This window comes from Corvus cornix, chromosome Z, assembly GCF_000738735.6.
Source record: "Corvus cornix cornix isolate S_Up_H32 chromosome Z, ASM73873v5, whole genome shotgun sequence".
Classification (NCBI taxonomy): Eukaryota; Metazoa; Chordata; class Aves; order Passeriformes; family Corvidae; genus Corvus; species Corvus cornix.
In genome coordinates this window covers 48432203-48448835 of record NC_046357.1, presented here as the reverse complement: position 1 = coordinate 48448835, position 16633 = coordinate 48432203, and the positions used below count along the sequence as shown (strand labels likewise).

The following is a 16633-nucleotide window of genomic DNA, read 5'->3' as shown; positions in this document are numbered from 1 at the left end:
TTTTCTATAATTTGGAAGATTCTAACTGGCGCCCCTGGCTACTTGGGTCTGCAATGTTACAGGTCCAGTGCAGCAAGGCATGGACAGAACCAGCGTTTTCTTGTGCCTTAACTTGGAGAACAGTCAGTACTTCGAGGGACTACTTGGCACCCACACAATCCAGCCCAATGCTCTTCAGTGAGTAATGGATCCTTCCCATTTATGTTTCTGGCTTCTTTCTCTTTGTTTGCACCATGGCTTTTAACATAATTTGAATCCAGGGAATAGAGGATGAAGTGGCAGAGATTTATTGTCTGTCAATAGATAATTCATCAATCTAAAAGTAAAGCCTTGAATGTGTGAATGTTCACCTTTGCTGTATGGTGTACGACACAGAAGGAGTAGGTTTTTTAATTGCAGTAGCTGGAGGGGGCTTTGAGATAAAGGCTCTATAAATCCACTGTAGATTTGCAGGTTAAAGAATTGCATTTTTTTAACCTTTGTTCTTCCTGCTGTACTCTAGTAATTTTCTGTGTTTGGGTTACTCATTTAATCTGGCCTTTCTCTAACTCAGACTATTCTTATTGAGGTGCTTTAGGAAATAATCCAGACAGTGTTTTTCTGCTAAGCTCCAGATGTTTGCAATAACGTACTACTGAAGTGAATGCCAGCAGTAAAAGGATATTCCTCCACAGGAAATACTTTGCATCTGACACCAACCAACAGCTCCTTAGGGGGAAAAAAGCACCAATTTGTTAGCTGACAGTTAACCAGTAAACAGGAAAGTAATCTTGGTAAACTTAAAATTAAGTATATAGCCTCCTATAACTGAGTTTGAAAAACAAATGTTAAAAATTACTAATATAAACTATTGCTTGAGGATTACTGCAGAAACATATTCAGCCAACCTTCTCCTTTCAATTTTACCACTTTGTTTACCACCATACTTTACATTTTGAAAAGGGAAGGAAACTTATACTCTTTCCAAGCAATTACGCAGAACGTACTCAAGAGAGAAAAAAATGTTCTTTATCTCCCTCCCTTCCTGCACTTTAAAAGCATTTTGATAGATATTAGCAGGAGAGATGCAATAAGCATGCTATAAGTGTGTTTTTCCTTGCCTGACCCATTTCAAATTTTTTTCCCTTTAATATTCTATTGATTCGCATTAAGACAGCCATTTCTGTTAATTCTTTCCACCAAAGCAGTGGACAGTGAACTGAATACTTACTGTGAGAGCAAATACATTTGTGCATCTTTCAAGGCTCTGCATTCATAAAGTTCAGTTTTCTTATTCTCCCACATTAAATTAATGGATTGTTTTTTATGCTTGCCTATAGAGTGGATCTTTTTTGAGTCAAAGCATTCCACAGAGAATTATTTACATTATATTAGAAGTCATAGTATAATATGGATGGACAAAACTCACAAAATTCATGTAACTTTGACAAAGTTCACATCACCTCTAGGTACTTGTATTCTTACTGAATTTGGTTTTATTATCCTTACTAAATCCATAGGCAGTATGTGGTTGAGTTTTACACTGAAAACTGTACCTTTATTGAATCAAAACAAATCACAGACATAGTTAGTACTTATTTTTTCAATAAGATGCTCCATTTCTTTATCTAGGGACTAGTTTGGAGAAAATATATAGTTTAAATTCTCTCTCTTGAGGACTTTTCAGAGCTTTTGACATTTTTAGAGAAATACCACTAGGTAAAATTTTATGGGAAAAAAAGCCCACTGCAATTTAGTGCCTGGGGAATATTCCATATGCAGAATGGGTTCATATGCTATGATTGTTTACAGCTCACCAAGCAAGCCTGATAAAACAGAAGGGATTCAAAAAAGGAGTTAGTTTCAACATGTTTATCTTCCAACACTTACTTCCCCATGAAGCTGTAGTAAATCTTGTGCAATGGCATTCAATACAGAGACATGAATATAGATTTTTCTTTAAACATTGTTAATAAATGTGACACTCCATCCTGAGCAGATTGAATAATTGAATATAAGTGATGCACAGGATACATTTTATTCATATTTAATAGAGAAATTAGTGCACATGTGTTTTTAAGTTAGGAGAAAATAACTGCTCTTTCTTTTCACAACATCTCTCAAGAAATGATTTGCCAGATAAGAAAAGTAACTTTTCTTGCCATCCTCATTTTACACATTACAAACAACATGCAAAGAAAATAAGTTTGGCTTCTGTAAAACTCTGCTCTACTTTAACTTCTAAAGGAGAATAAGATAGTTTGAGGTGTGTGTTCAGCTTTCGTCTCTGTGCCTAGAGTTCTGCTTTACAAATAATCAATCCTGAACCATGTTTACTAATATATAAATCTTTATGAGAATTATCTGTGGATTGACAGAAAGCATGATATGACTTTCATGTTATATATATGGTATGTATGATTTTGAATCAATATCGAGGACAAAAAGGGTGGAGAAGTAGGACAAGTAATTGGTGCAAAGGGTGATGCTGCCCCAGTCCTGACTTCCACTATGTTTTCTATATAAATTTTGGAAATGAGCAAATTTAGTTTAGAAGTACCTTTTTATTTTATTCTTTTTTTAGAATGAAAAATATAAAAGATGAAAGCTGTCTTTAAAAAGTATGTGGAATGCAAGTTAGTGGCACTGTACTCTATCTTAGCTCATTGTTTTAATCTAATTTAGGATTAATTCTGAAGATTTTATTGAACATTTTTAAAAGTATGTGTCCAGTATGCAAACCTGTGGCAATTGATGTAAGCTTTCTTACAAGCAATTTCATTTGGCAAGAAAAAGACAGGTTTACTGTTTCACTGCTTCCCTAACTTGTATGCGGAATATTTCCTTTAAGGACAATTTCTAAAGAGGGATAGAAAATAAATTAAGGTTTTATTTTATCATTCACCAAATTATTAGTTCAGCTACATCATCTTTTTGCCTTGTAAATTATTTCCTTTTGTTTGCAAAATTTGACAATGTTTAAAATTAATCAGAAAATCCAGATCTCGTTTGACCTAAAAGGCTTTATGGAAATTTTGCCTTTGATAAATAGCCCAAACTCTGAACAGAATACCTTCATCAGGCAGCAGCAAAACATTTTTTAATTAACCTATCTGAAATACTAACAACTGGACAAGACTGGGATGCAGTTTTACATACATAATTTGTAAAGGGCTCCTTTGGTTTCTACTCTCATACAAGAATAACTACAAAGGTTTTATGGTACTAAAGAAGCCCTCCCAAGTAGGCAAGCATCTAGGGCTTTTTTTTTTTTTTTTTTAATAAGAGACAAGTGACTAAATTTAAAAGTAGTTACATTTCTGATATTACCAGTCTGGCTGATTCTCATGCAAAATCATTTCAGTGATTCATATAAATTTTATGATTACTCATGATTTCCTGCATAGCTTCCAACACTTAGTGACTCCATACGTAAAATAAATAGCATAAATAAAACAGCATGATAAAATCACTGTTTTGTGTGAGTGCAGTTCATTCTACTTGTAACACTTGGCTGAGATATAGGACTTTTTTTCCAGAAGGAAAAGTGCCATCTACTGAATCACCAAAACAAACTTTGCAGCATCTTGAGAGATTTTTGTGAGAGAGATCCTTCCCGATTACTGATCAGACCAAGCCTTGCTCAGCTTGTGAACATAATTGAGATCACAGCTGACAGTGATATGGTACCTCACTAAGTATTCATTTAATGTGTGTGCGTTTTGGGTTCTTTTTTTCTTGAATAAGTGGTCCTGGATTTCAGGTGTTAATGGATAACCAGTGAACTGCACTGATATATTGAGCTTTTTACTTTCAAGATAACGTTTGCCCCCAAGATTTCTGGGGAGACTTCTTGTGCATCCTCTGCATCACTTTAGCACCCTAAAGAGGTCAGACTTGCCTGATTAGCCAATTTGGGTTTGGTAAAGGTATAGACAGAAAGACTACAAAAACAATAAACTGATAGCACACTAATAAATAACATTTTATGTAGAGACAGAAGAAAAGAGAAATAAAATGACTACTAGATAACTTTGCTGTGGGAAGTGACCTATTAGTTAACTAAGACATGGTTTGGCAAGGTATAGAACATTTTTTAAAGACATTAAATTGCTTTAAAGACCAAGAGGACAATAAACTTTATTCAGGACTTAAAAGTGCTGTCAGTACTTTTCAGGGCTAAGCACTAGACACTTGAATGAATAAAAAATATCAGCCACTGTATAAGCCTGCACAGCTCTTAGAAGAATGTCACTACAAAAGTGGATTGGTAAAGTGAGCATGATCTATATCTTTAAAAGTCTGGGAAGTCTCCAAAGGTGGTCACAGGCTTATGGAAATTGAATAACCCCAGGGTTGTGGGTAAAGTCTTGTCGTTACTTTAACGGATGAGATAGAACAGGAAAAAATTCTTCTTTCTTAAAATAAAAATATTTAGCAGTGAGACATGGCAACACAATCTATAAAATGTAGCAATTGTGCAGGAAAAGTATGTCTAATAATGAATGCTCAAATTATAATGTCTGCAGCAAATCTGGTACCAATTTTGTGACAATGATAATTATTTGTACAGTAAGAAACCACCCCTTATCTATGTAAGCCATGTTATGTATAGCTACGTATACTGTTGTACAGTAGCCTTCTGCACAAAATAGGCTTTTTTGTCTAATTATAGACTGGATGTGTGCTGTTTTCTGCATGGATAATTCCACTGATAGCTTTCCATTAATGTTTATTTTTTCTGTTCATACAATAATGCCCCATAGGAATTCAAACACATTAATTAAAACTTATTCAACAACTTGTGGGTTGCTTTCTTTCTAATTTGGTGGTGACTACAATTTGGAAATTCTGACTGTATTACTTAGCCAGCTTCAAAAATCATATGATGTTGTTGCTCATATAGAAACAGTTAAGTAAAAATAACCAGAAGGAATGCTTTTAAAAGTCAGTGTTGGAAGAGCTTTCACTTGGTGAGATGAAAAAGAAATCTCCCCTTTGACTTGAGAAAAGCTCAGAGGAAAGACAGGGGCTCTTCTTGAACATGGCCACCTTGAAATTGTTTGAAAGGTCTTTGAGACACCTGGGGAAAAAATTACACTCTATGCCCACTAACATATAATTTCAGCCAAATTTTATAGTGGAAAAACGTGGAAAGATAATTACACTTTATCCTAGGCAGTAACAGGTGCTGTCGGGCCCTCATTATTCATATCCCAGTCCCACAATCTTCCCAGAGACAAACTGCTCGTCACCAAGTGGGATTTTTACCACATGCAGACACGCTGCTCTGGGCAAGATTGCTTTTCCTGTCCTGCTTTAGCTAGGTTAAAACATCTCAGGCTGCCAAAACTCCCAGAAACATTTACAACATCAAAGTCAGCTGCAGCCATGCAGGGTGATGCTCAAAGCAGGGCTTGGCTGCATGCCTTCTTCTCGCTGTTCATAGCTAGTGGGAGATAGAAATACCTAAACCAACTCCTTTCAGCTTTTTTGCAGTAAAATGAAAAACCACCAGAGGTTAGTGATATCTTACAATCTCTTCATTTTGCTCCACAGATCGATCTCTGAAGAGCGGTAGGGGAAGTATGTGTTCAAAAGTGGCACTGGCCAGTATACCAGAGAAAGAGCCTGATAGAATATTCATGAAAGATGCTCTGGCTCATGTGCCTCATTTACTTCTATATGATGTGATACACAACCTTTACTTCCCAACTAGCGTAGGGTCTACTGATTATTGGTATTTTGCAGTGCAGTATATACGGGTGAGCAGGGACATGTAAGTGCCTTTTACCGATTTGGTGGCATTTACACAACACGGTCCTTCCATAGCTTCCTTAGTCCAAAACGAGGCATGTACACTCCAGACGAGACAAACCGGTCACTTAACAGTACAGGGGTGTGAGTGTCAACCCCGCAATAATGATTTGTATCACCAGAAACTGGCACTGTTGTTGTCTGCTTCGACAGGGATTATTCAGTGATCAAGCCACGAAAAGTGTTTCCTTTTTGGGGGGCTGCTTTGGCGAGTAAATATCTTTTCCCCGGCAGAGCTAGTGCGACCCGTCCCGCTCCCGAGGACCACCAGAGAGACAACACAGTGCACCCTCTGGGAGATAGAGCGCAGTGCTCTCGCCCCCTTCGGGCGCCGAGGAGGTGGGAGAGCATCTCTCCCGAAGAAGCCGCCCTGCCTCCGCCGCCCCGCAGGAGCGCGGGCGGTGGCGCTCCTCTCCCGGCCCCCGCGGCCGCCCGGAGCCGGAGCCGGGGCCGGGCCGGGCCGGGCCGGGCCGGGCGCGGGCGGCGGCGCGGGCGGGGCGAGGCGCAGGCGCGGCGTGCGGCGGGCTGCAGCCGGGCACCCGCGCCGCTCCGGGAGCCGATGGCAGCTGCACAGCGCGGCCGCCCGGCGGAGCGCGGCGCGGCTCGGCGCCCCCGGCGCGGGATGCGCGGGCGGGCAGGCGGCGGCGGCGGCAGCGGCTGCGGCAGCTCTGGGAGCCGGAGGGACGGGGCCGGGCGGCCGGCGGCCGCCGCGCTCGCCTGACCTGTGTGCCCCGCTGGCCGCGCCGGGCTGCCCCGAAGGATGTCCGCCCAGTCCAAGGGGACCGCATCCTCCTCCTCGTCGCCGTCCGAGGAGCCGCCGGCAGGCTCCAAAGCCAAGGTGAAGGAGCAGATCAAGATCATCGTGGAGGATTTGGAATTAGTCCTGGGGGACCTGAAAGATGTCGCCAAGGAACTTAAGGAGGTGAGAACGAAGGGCTGCGCGGGCGGACCGCAGTCTGCCCCGTATGGGGCAAGCGCCCCACTGCCCGCAGGCCGGGCTCCGGCTCCCCCTAGGCTTCGCTGCCGCCCCCAGGCTCCTTTTACCGCTTCTTCACCGCGGATCGAGCAACTGGTGTCCAGGCTGGGCACGGGGCAGCTCCCGGCCGTGCTCCGGGGCGGGCGGCTGAGCATCGCTGCGCTGCCCGGAGACCCGGAACGGGACGAGGGGCGCGGCTCCAGCCCCGTGTCCCCGGTGCCGTGCGCCTCGGGACCGCCCGTGGTCGCCTCGGCTGCGAGGCGGCTCTTGGGGACTTCCCACCTCGGCGCACCCCTCGGAGTTTTATAGTTTTATTTTTCCCGGGGGAGCCTCTCCTGAGAGGTCCCTGCTGGACGAGGAAGGTGTTCTGGGGAGCTGCGGGACCCGCAGCGCTGCCCGGTTCCGGGCTGCGCCGCGCCGGCATCCCGGCGGTGGGCGAGGAGTCGGGAACGACCCCGCTCCCGCTCCAGCGGGTTTAACTTTTCGGTTGCCCGGTGCAGCGCCGTGCTCGCCCCCAGCAGCAGCCCCGATCGCATCTCCCCGGCGCTGAGGGCTGAGCGGCCCCGGACCCCGCGCACCCGCCGCCCGTGGCGGAAGCTCCGCGCCCGGCGCGGCAGCACCGGCGGGGCGAAGTCTGCTTCAGCCTCTGCAGCCTGCTTCACCGGGAGCTGAGCGCCCTGTTTATCGGTCCTGTGTGGCAAGATTGCCTTTGCAATCTCTCTTTTGCCGGTGGCGGATGTCATCTCCTCTAGGTTAATCTGCAGGCAGAGTGCGATTACCGCGGGCATGTTCATAAGCAGGGAAATGCAGTAGCTGAAGGAAAAGAATTTGGCTGTCCTTTTGGAGATTTCCACGTTATCTTGATTTTGCTACACAACTGGTCGACAGATGGTTGGATTATGCATCAAAATTCAAATCCAGAATCTCTGTGTATTGTTTTATAATCCTATATTTAACATTTATAACAGGCTTCGGGTTTTTACCATCAAATATTAGTTTTCTATTTTAATGACATTGTCAACAAGTTTCTTTCAACAGTCTTTTGCCATCTGAGGCAGTCTGAAATTCACCCAGTGCTTTGTATAATGTTGAAAGATGTATAAACGCACGGCTCACTAATCACAGCTGTTAGGGTCTTTTTTCACCCACAATTCCAGGTTTCTCCTTCTCTTTTTTTTTGTTCTAATAATATATCTATAATTTCTCTTTTCCTTAATGTGCTGCTGTCTGTGCTTTTTAATTTTTGAGGTATTTTGAAGTGGAGATAACCACTGCTGTAGAGCAGCTCTTTCAACGTTTTTAAGACTGATAGCGCTTCTGTTGCTGCAGAGGGACGTTTTCAGGACCTGGAGAGGATGTAATGTATTCTGTCCCATGAATGTAAATTGTTCCCTGCACATAATCAGTCCGAGCTTTCTTTTAGTGAGCAAACAGGATTGCTGTAAGTGGAGATCATATATCATAATTTACTGTGGCATGTTTTATCTGAGAAAACTTGTCTGTTCTGGTTGACTGCATCTGTAAAAGAGAACTGGATTTACCTCTGCTTGATGGAGAAACTTGCAGAGAAATGGAGCTGTAACTCTGTTAAGTACTGTGTACCTGTTGAAGGGTGCAAGGATTGCCAATAGCACCTATTTTGAGAAAACAAAAGTATTTTTATAAAAAGAATAGTTAAATCTTGTTTCTAACTACAGATGAGGTTTTAAGTAATGCTTTTCACGAAATAGGACTTAGAAAGATGGTAGCTGTGATACTCCAACAAATAAAAGTTGCATACACATACCTCTGCTTGATTGCAATATTATCATTATGTGTCAGATACACTTTGTGTGACATTTATTTTGGAACGTCTGCAAAGGTTTGCCATCTGAGTACCTTTAGTTATCTGCCTTTATAGGACGGGCTAAATCTGTACAAAAGCTCCTCACATAACTGCAGTTGATACTTTTTATGTGAAAGTGAGTTAATTGGTAATACTATAAGCTGATGATCAGTCTCTTTCACAGGTTGTTTGTAGGTGTTAGAAAGCATTGACAGGCTCTTTGTTAAAGCTTACAGGAAGTTAGACTGTAGCCAGTTTTGGTGTATTACACATAGAAATATAACTGTGCTTCATTTAGGTTCCCTACTGTAGGACTAGTCAAAATGATGAAATAGAGGATGTGAGTTCACACTTTCCACTTTCACTACAAATTGCGTATTTTTGGAAATGTTGTTGCTACCTTTTTTTTCCCCCCAGGATGTTTGCTGCAGCCCAGCTGCTGTGCTACAACCTTTTTTTTTTTTTTTTTTTTTTTTTTTTTTTTTTGGTATATAGTAATACAGTATTCTGTAAACAGCATTTCATTTTTTTATTACTATATAAAAAGTTTTCAATTCTGGTACAGTGGTAGGGCATGAAGGTGTTTTTAGCCCTTTTTTGTGTAGTTCCAGTATTATTTAGTTGTGTTATAGAAAATATAATGTTACAGTAATATTTATTTGTGATTACATCATTTTTAAAACACTTTTTTCCTTTTCATGCCTACATATTTGTTACCCATAAATATAAATTATGATTATACTTAATGGAGCACTTTAGTTATTGTGATAGATTGCATATCTATCTTTTAGTCTTCTGGTTTAAGATTTCATGGTCAAAGTACTGTCAAAATACCATTTCATTGCTTCAAAGTGAACTGCTCTGTAACAGTGAGTAGCATGGCTGTACAGGACTTGTATGTCTTATTACATTTAGTTTGTTATGTTTTACTTGCATTAATGTATTTGCATTTGCCCTTCATTCTGAACCTTTTTCTAATCAGCTCAACTTTTTTTTGGTTGTTGTTTTTAAAAAGGGGAAAATGAAGAGTGGGTAGAGGATGGTGTGTTAAACCTGGATGGACAAACCGCAAAGTGTATAAATATTCTCTAGAAGCATGTGACTAAATCATGTGGGCTAAACCAAGTACATTTTAAGAGTTACTGTGTCTCAGAAGTCCAACATCCCTTTCTTCCCTCCCTCTCTCCCCCTTGTTTATTGTTCTGGTCTGCTTAGGCTAAGGTAACCACAGGAGATTTAGGATGGAGAAGGGGGATGACTCGGAGACATGGAAGGATGGAGTGGTGCTGAGTCCAGAGTCTGAACTGGTGTATGGCTAGTCTTCCCTAAGGTGCAGTTAGTTTAGGAGACACTTGGCCCATTTTTTCTCCTTTCTAAAAAGAAACATTGTGTGGGTGTATGGCAACAACAGGATGTGTTTTTGCGATGAAAGAAAATAATGGATTTGAAATGGATTAAGTCACTGTTACTTGATGAATATTCCAAAGGAAAATCAAAGGGGTGCCAGAGAATTGAGTAACACTTTCTATTCCTTTAGTCCAGACTATTTCAAAATTAAGTTGGTGGAGCCTTAAACTTTGGTTCTCCTCCAGAGGATTGAATTAAAGATGTTTTTCACTGGAGTTTGTCTAGAAAGATGGTTATTATTAAGTCTTGTTTTGGAGCTGATACTTATTTATCTGTTACCTAAGTAATGTACTACTAGAAATCAGAAGGTGTGTGCTAATTAAACTATTGCAAAAGGCATGATGTAGCCCTCTGATTACTTCAGAAGGGATTGTAGGGGATGTACATGTGCACTTGTGGACAGCAGGGCACAGAGATTTATATAATCTTAATAATCATAATATAATTTTTAAGACTTCCCTGCTTTCACATTTTATGATAATGTTACACATTTCTGTAGTCTTGTGCTTGTTTTCATTAAGGAAATACTTAAATAAATAATTTGATAAATACTTTTTGTAGTAATAAAAATGCACCTTGCAGAACAAATTCCTGGAAGTTATGTGTGAGACATTTGCATAGCTTTTAATTGGCTAAATATAATTCAACCTTTTATCGAAAGGAAGCAGCTGTGTAGCTATTGCCAGTGTTTAGAGTACTCCAAAATGGAGGTGCAGGAGAAACAGAAGCCCTCATAGGCATCGCACATGCTTCAGTGAATTTCCAGTCATTTGAATCTACCTCCTCTGCTTTAAATCTTGTGAAAATGTCTTGCTGACAGAATGAGTGCATAATTCTCTGTCATCTAACTGATGTGTTTATTTTCTGTAAAGATATGATATGTTAAATTTGGGCATGAATTAATAAATATATTCCAAGTGATGATGACACTAGCAGATACCAATCCCCCTCCCTCAAAACACCATGACACAGTTCATTATAGGATAAATGATCTGATTCCATAACCAGTCATCACTCTCTTAAGTGAAGGGTGGTCATGTGTTCCATGGCTTTAATTTCTGGATCAGGACTGCAGAAGTATATTACAATTTCAACCACCAGTGTTTTCCATTCCATTTTTGTTTTTGTGTTCTGGTAACTATCCAGATAGTAGAAGGTACTTCAAGTTCTTGCCTTTTAAACCGCAAACTGTGAGGGGTCGGGTCCACCAAGAGGAGTGGAGCAGTAATAGTCAATCATGTATCAGTATCTCTGGTATGCACGCAGTGCAAGCACCAACATAAAAAATGTTTTGTGTTCATATTGCTGCATGAGATGAGGTGGGGAGTTATTATAGCATAGTTATGGGAGATACTGTCTAGAAACCTAAGGATAGGCAAAAAAATAGCAAAATGTTTTAATCCATTCCTTCTCATTCTGATTCTTGCCTCTTGTCCTCTTTGGATTCTGTTCAGGTGTCAAGGGCCTGCCACTCTTTTTTGCTAGGTAGTAGCAGTTGAATAAAGTGGTTTTTATGCATATAATGTTCCTACCATTAGAAATCCAATTAAATGCAGATGCCCTACTCATATCTGGATCCTGGATGCAGGCCCTCTTAACAGTGTTCCTTCTGGAGTCTTTTCTTCAGTGCATACACTGTCTGCATATGCAGATCCTGGCCAGTAAGGTGTGTGTGAGGGACTGAAGCTTTTTAGTAGTTTTTTTTTGCTGTGGTTGGGATTGGGATCCAGTTCAGATACCAGGATCAAGGTGTTGCATGAGTAAAGTAAAGTTGCCATTCCAAAACTTGCTAATCTCTCCAGCAGCAGACTTCTTTTTTCTGCTTTCTTATTGCACTTATTCCTTTGTGCCAGATGCAATCATGTATTGTACCTGGAAGTTTGACTGCAGATTATGATTCATTATGTAAGGCAAGCACTGCACAACAACTTTATTGTGATCTGCCCAGGGGTCCAAAGAGGGCCATAAATAGTCATTGCAGATAACTGAATTATATTTTTTCTTTCCATTTATTTCTTGTGGTCTGTGAAGCATTTATACAGTTCTAGACAATAAAACATACAATGAACTCAGATAAAACACCTATGCTAGTAGTGTCAATTAAACTAATGGAGCTAAAAGGTAGCTGTGAACCTTAAAAAAATCCCATGAGTTAAAGTAGTCAGAAACATTTATATGCTGATACATGGCAGAGTGAGGTTGCTCCATGTCTGATTTGTAACCAAATCTACCAAGAGCTGGTAATTGGGTATTGTGTAACCCCATGGAAAGAATAACTAGTGTACCTATGGAGAGTTGCTTATTGATACCAAGATACTTGACAGAGGGAAGCACACTGCTAATCCGTGCTACCTATTTTATTTTTAAACTCATGTCAGCTACTTCATTCCTTGTAAGTAATACTGCGCTTCTGATAGTAATGTGTATTGTGCAATCAGGAGCTAAATAGAGCATATATAAATTCAGTTTTCAAATAAAAACAGTACCACTGTTTTTGAATTTCACACAGCCTGCTCACTACTAAACGTGGTACAGAAAACGGTAGTGAGGCACAAACTTCAGTCTGTTGCAGTCTGATTTTTTCCTGTTTGGAAGGAACAAAACTAAGTTTGAGTAATGGAAATTAGTTTTGGGTTACATAATTTTTATTAAAACTTCAAAATTTAGAGGTGTTAGTTGCTTCTACACGTGTTTACGAGTACATTATGCAACACCAACGACTTGGTTGTACAGCATCATTGAAGCTTTGAAGATTTTGGTCAGTTTTTTCTGGCAATTATACAAGGTTTCTGTTCCCATTACTCACCTTGGACAAAGTTCTGGAATAGCCCTCCTACTTCCAGTCAACAAAAACTTCCAGCCAAATTACTGCATATGTTTTACACGTGTTGTGCACAACTAATTAGTACTGCTCTTGGGAGAGCTGTGGGAGAGGTACAAATGTTGTCGCTGAGCTTAGAGTGCTTTCCCACAGTGCCTGTTTCACAATACCTTTGTGAATGAGCATCGCTATTCTCTGCCAGTTTTAGTTTCTTTCAGAGCTGCAAAATATTGATGGCCCATAGTCTTCTCTTATTGTTATACTCGTTCTTTGAAAGGATGGTGAAAAAAATACATGTTCAGTAACCTGATGGGAAAGCTCATGTATATCCCGTGCAGTTTCCCCCTTTTTCCTTTTTCAGTAGAGGTTGCTGCTGTGAGGCAAAGAGAGTTAAGGGGTCTATTTTGCAAATGGACTTTCTTTCTCACACAGCCCGTGTCTGAAATCTGTGCAGGTTACCACTAACCTAGTTACCTATATGTAGACAGGGCTTTATTTTTCTTTACAACTGGTTGGGCTGTTTGTTTGTTTGTTTGTTTAACAGAAGCAGAAAAGAGCAGTTAATGTACATTGTTTTCTTGATGAGTAAAATGCTACCTCATCTTGAGGTATGAAGGTGTGCAGCCTATACATACCTCCTACTTACAGCTCCTGTCCATCTCTATACAAAATTGACTGGTCATTCTTGCTGCAGTGACCTGCAGTGCTTCAAAATGCCATTTATTACTGTACCCAGGGGAAGAAGAAAAGCAGACCCTGTTTTGCTGTGGAGGAGTTGAGAAAATCCTTCAGCAGGTCTCTCACTACAGCTTCCCTCTGTCAGGTCGTGTGTGTTGAATGACTGGCGTGACAGAGCTTGCTGGCTGAGCTGCTGGCATTCTGGTTTAGTTTGAAATTGTTGCAGTACTGATGGGAGGCAGTGAGGACCCATGGCCTCTGAACAGTAGTAGTACTATCAGTCATTGGTTCTGCAAAAACTGTAGCGTGTTCATGTGTCTGTAAAGGTTAGCAAACCCATCCATTGCTTCATGCAGCATGTGCCACATTGCATTATGAAGACTGAGAGCACTGATGTTGAATCATTTCCAGATTTTATTGAAGATTATTTCTCAGTAATGTGAAAAATCCTGTAATTTTAAAATTTTTCATTTTTTCACCTTATTTCTTTTTTAAATATACAGTAATTTTTCTAATGTTTGACCCAGGATGGTACTACATTCTTCTCTGTATTTTGGTCTCTGTTTACACTTCTTTGAGTGAAGAGCTTCAAGGTAGAATTGGAGTAAGACATCCTTACTTGCAGTATAATCATTTGCCTTGTAAGTAGGAGAAGAAGATAAAACTTATTACCTAGGAAAATAGTTTGAGAAGTTTATTATGTATTTATTAAGTTTATTAGGTGAGACGAGCTGCAGCAGGCTCCAAGAATTCGTTGGGATACCAACAACTTGATCTAAGCTTTTAATTTATCTGCAGAAGATAAGTGTTTAAAATATTCACAATTTTGGTATCTACTGAAGTTTCATACTTTACTGGAAAGGTTACTGTGTTAAAGCAGGCAATTTATGTGGCAAAAAAGATGCAGATTCTATAAACTTAACAAGGTGAAAGCATAAAGAAATTAAGTGCTTGGACTTGCTTCTCCATTATAATTTTTTGGTTCATACCCATGAAACAATACCCTTTCTGTATAAAATTATATCTGAAAATATGAAACATCAAGATCAGTATGTTTTTCTTACTGCAGTGTGATAAAACAAAGTGTAATTCTTCCTTTGTATGCTTTTTCATTGAAATTTTCAGCTAAAGTAATGACTGAAAGTTCAGCAGTTATTGGACAAAGAATTGGAAAAGATATATTTATTTCTTAATACAGAATTACATACTGGTTGAGATTCAAAAGGGCCCCTAGAAACTGTCCAACCCATTCAAGAGTCAGCTAGAGCAGGTTGCTTAGTATCTTGTTCTTGAATATCTTTAAGGATGGTGGCTCCACAACCTTGCTGGACTACCTATTTTACTGTTGAATCACCCCTTTTTTGATCTTGTTTTTAGGTCAAATTTCCTGTATTTCTAATTGTGCCCCTTGTTGCCTCCTTTACTGCTTCTAATTAAGTATGTAACATACGCTCCAGCGCCTTCCAACCCCTTTTCTGGACTAGCTCCAGTGTGTTCATATCTGTCCTGTGCTGGGGAGCCCAGACCTGCGCACAATATTTCAAATCTAGTTTCAAACAATCAGGTGCATGTTTAGTAAAAATGCTATGTCGCAAACATTTACTTCCCTCAATAAACTTTTTTTTTTAGCTGAAATTTTAAAATTAGCTGAAGTATATATTGTGTACTTTTTCATTAAAGTTGCAGTAATAAGTGGTTGTGTACTTCCCACTGCCTGTGATCTGGAGATGTATTTTACTAAATTTCAGACAGAATAATAAACAACAGATTTGCAGTATAGCTCCCTCTATGAATATAACAGATGCATGCACCAAGTGCTTGGAGCTGGTGTTAGTGAGTGCAGCCACTGGAGCCTGTATGTCCCATCAGGCAGTGATGATTGGAAGGGAGGACTGCAGCCCCTTCTGCTTTTACAGGAATGCTGCTACTCCCATAATGTCTCTGCACTAAACCAAGATATATCCTTTTCCCCACCTTCAAATGAAATGGTCCAGGCAAACCCAGTGTAATTATTGAAATTAACTTTGTGAACAATTCAGGTTAATTTTGCCTGTCTGCTTAATTTTCGCTTTCATTTTCACTATGCTAATCTCATAGTAATACCTCCATTTCTCGGATGCTCTTTGTTTTCTTTTCCTAGCCCTTTTCCTCTTTTCCCTCGTAACAGTTTCAGGTGTTTGTGTAGCTTTATTTACCTCACTTCTAGGAGCTATCAGACGTCAGACACAGATGTCATCTGTGTTCTTAAGCACGAGAGTTCTTGTCTCTCCATTCTTGAAAGTTGACGCATGAAAGTCAACATCAGAGCTTCAAGATAGGTCTTAAAAATTTCAGGTGTCTCTGCCATTTATCTCAGAACCTCAGTTGTTGTCCTCATGGATCTTCTGCATGCCACTAGGAGATTCTCATGTGTGGGCTCATTGTTAATAACTTTATTTTAGTGCAGTTTCTAATGTTGTGTAGATAGAAACTGAAAGCTGCTCTTTGCATTCAAGTTAACTGGTTGGTATTTCAAGAAAAAGCTACCCATGATAGATTAAGTTAACATTGTTTCCTAAAATTTGCTTTATCTTTTCTCGAAATACTACATAACTGTTCTCTTAAATAAATGAGTTTTGGTTACCAACTGAACTGTACTTTATTCTCTCCGTGTTTTTACTGATGATTGCAGAGATGTTTTGAATGAGGTAAGTTCATCACAGCAGGTGGTCTCTGGTAGTGCTGAGGAGTTTTATCTGTGATATCTAGGGTGGTAAAGTCTAGACTTACTTGGCTTTTATTGCTTATATATTCTATGGCCTGTTTGAAGGGTCAGTAAAACTATGGCATTTGGATAAAGAAATAACCTGTGTATGAGCACAGTGTTCGGATAACTTATTAAGACTAGAAAACTATACAAGTATATCTACCTCTGCTGAAGTAGTAACTTTCTGTTCCTTGAAATCAAAGTACAGGTGGTATGGTGAACCTGAAAGACTTAGAGAAAACTGGTGTTTGACCAGTCTGGGATGTTTATGCTTAAACAAAAGGAGGAGGAGGTTATGATCATTATTTTTTCTTGTTCCCTGTTGACAATTGATTTGCATGTGCTTGTTTTTCAGTTGGTGATTATTTGATTCTTTCTACTAAA

At 40.0% G+C, this 16633-nt stretch overlaps 1 protein-coding gene across 2 annotated transcripts in view; it reads left to right on the top strand.

The window, feature by feature from the left end:
* Nucleotides 1-6465: 6465 nt before the first annotated feature.
* The window catches only part of PRR16 (proline rich 16), a 154179-nt gene continuing 144011 nt past the window's right edge, over nt 6466-16633 (top strand). For both annotated transcript variants that reach the window (XR_005603849.1, XM_039567236.1), the window contains exon 1: nt 6466-6718. Coding sequence is in view for 1 of the 2 variants with exons in the window: in XM_039567236.1 (XP_039423170.1) it covers nt 6557-6718 (162 nt within the window). In the remaining variant the exon portion in view is untranslated. The remainder of the gene's footprint in view (nt 6719-16633) is intronic.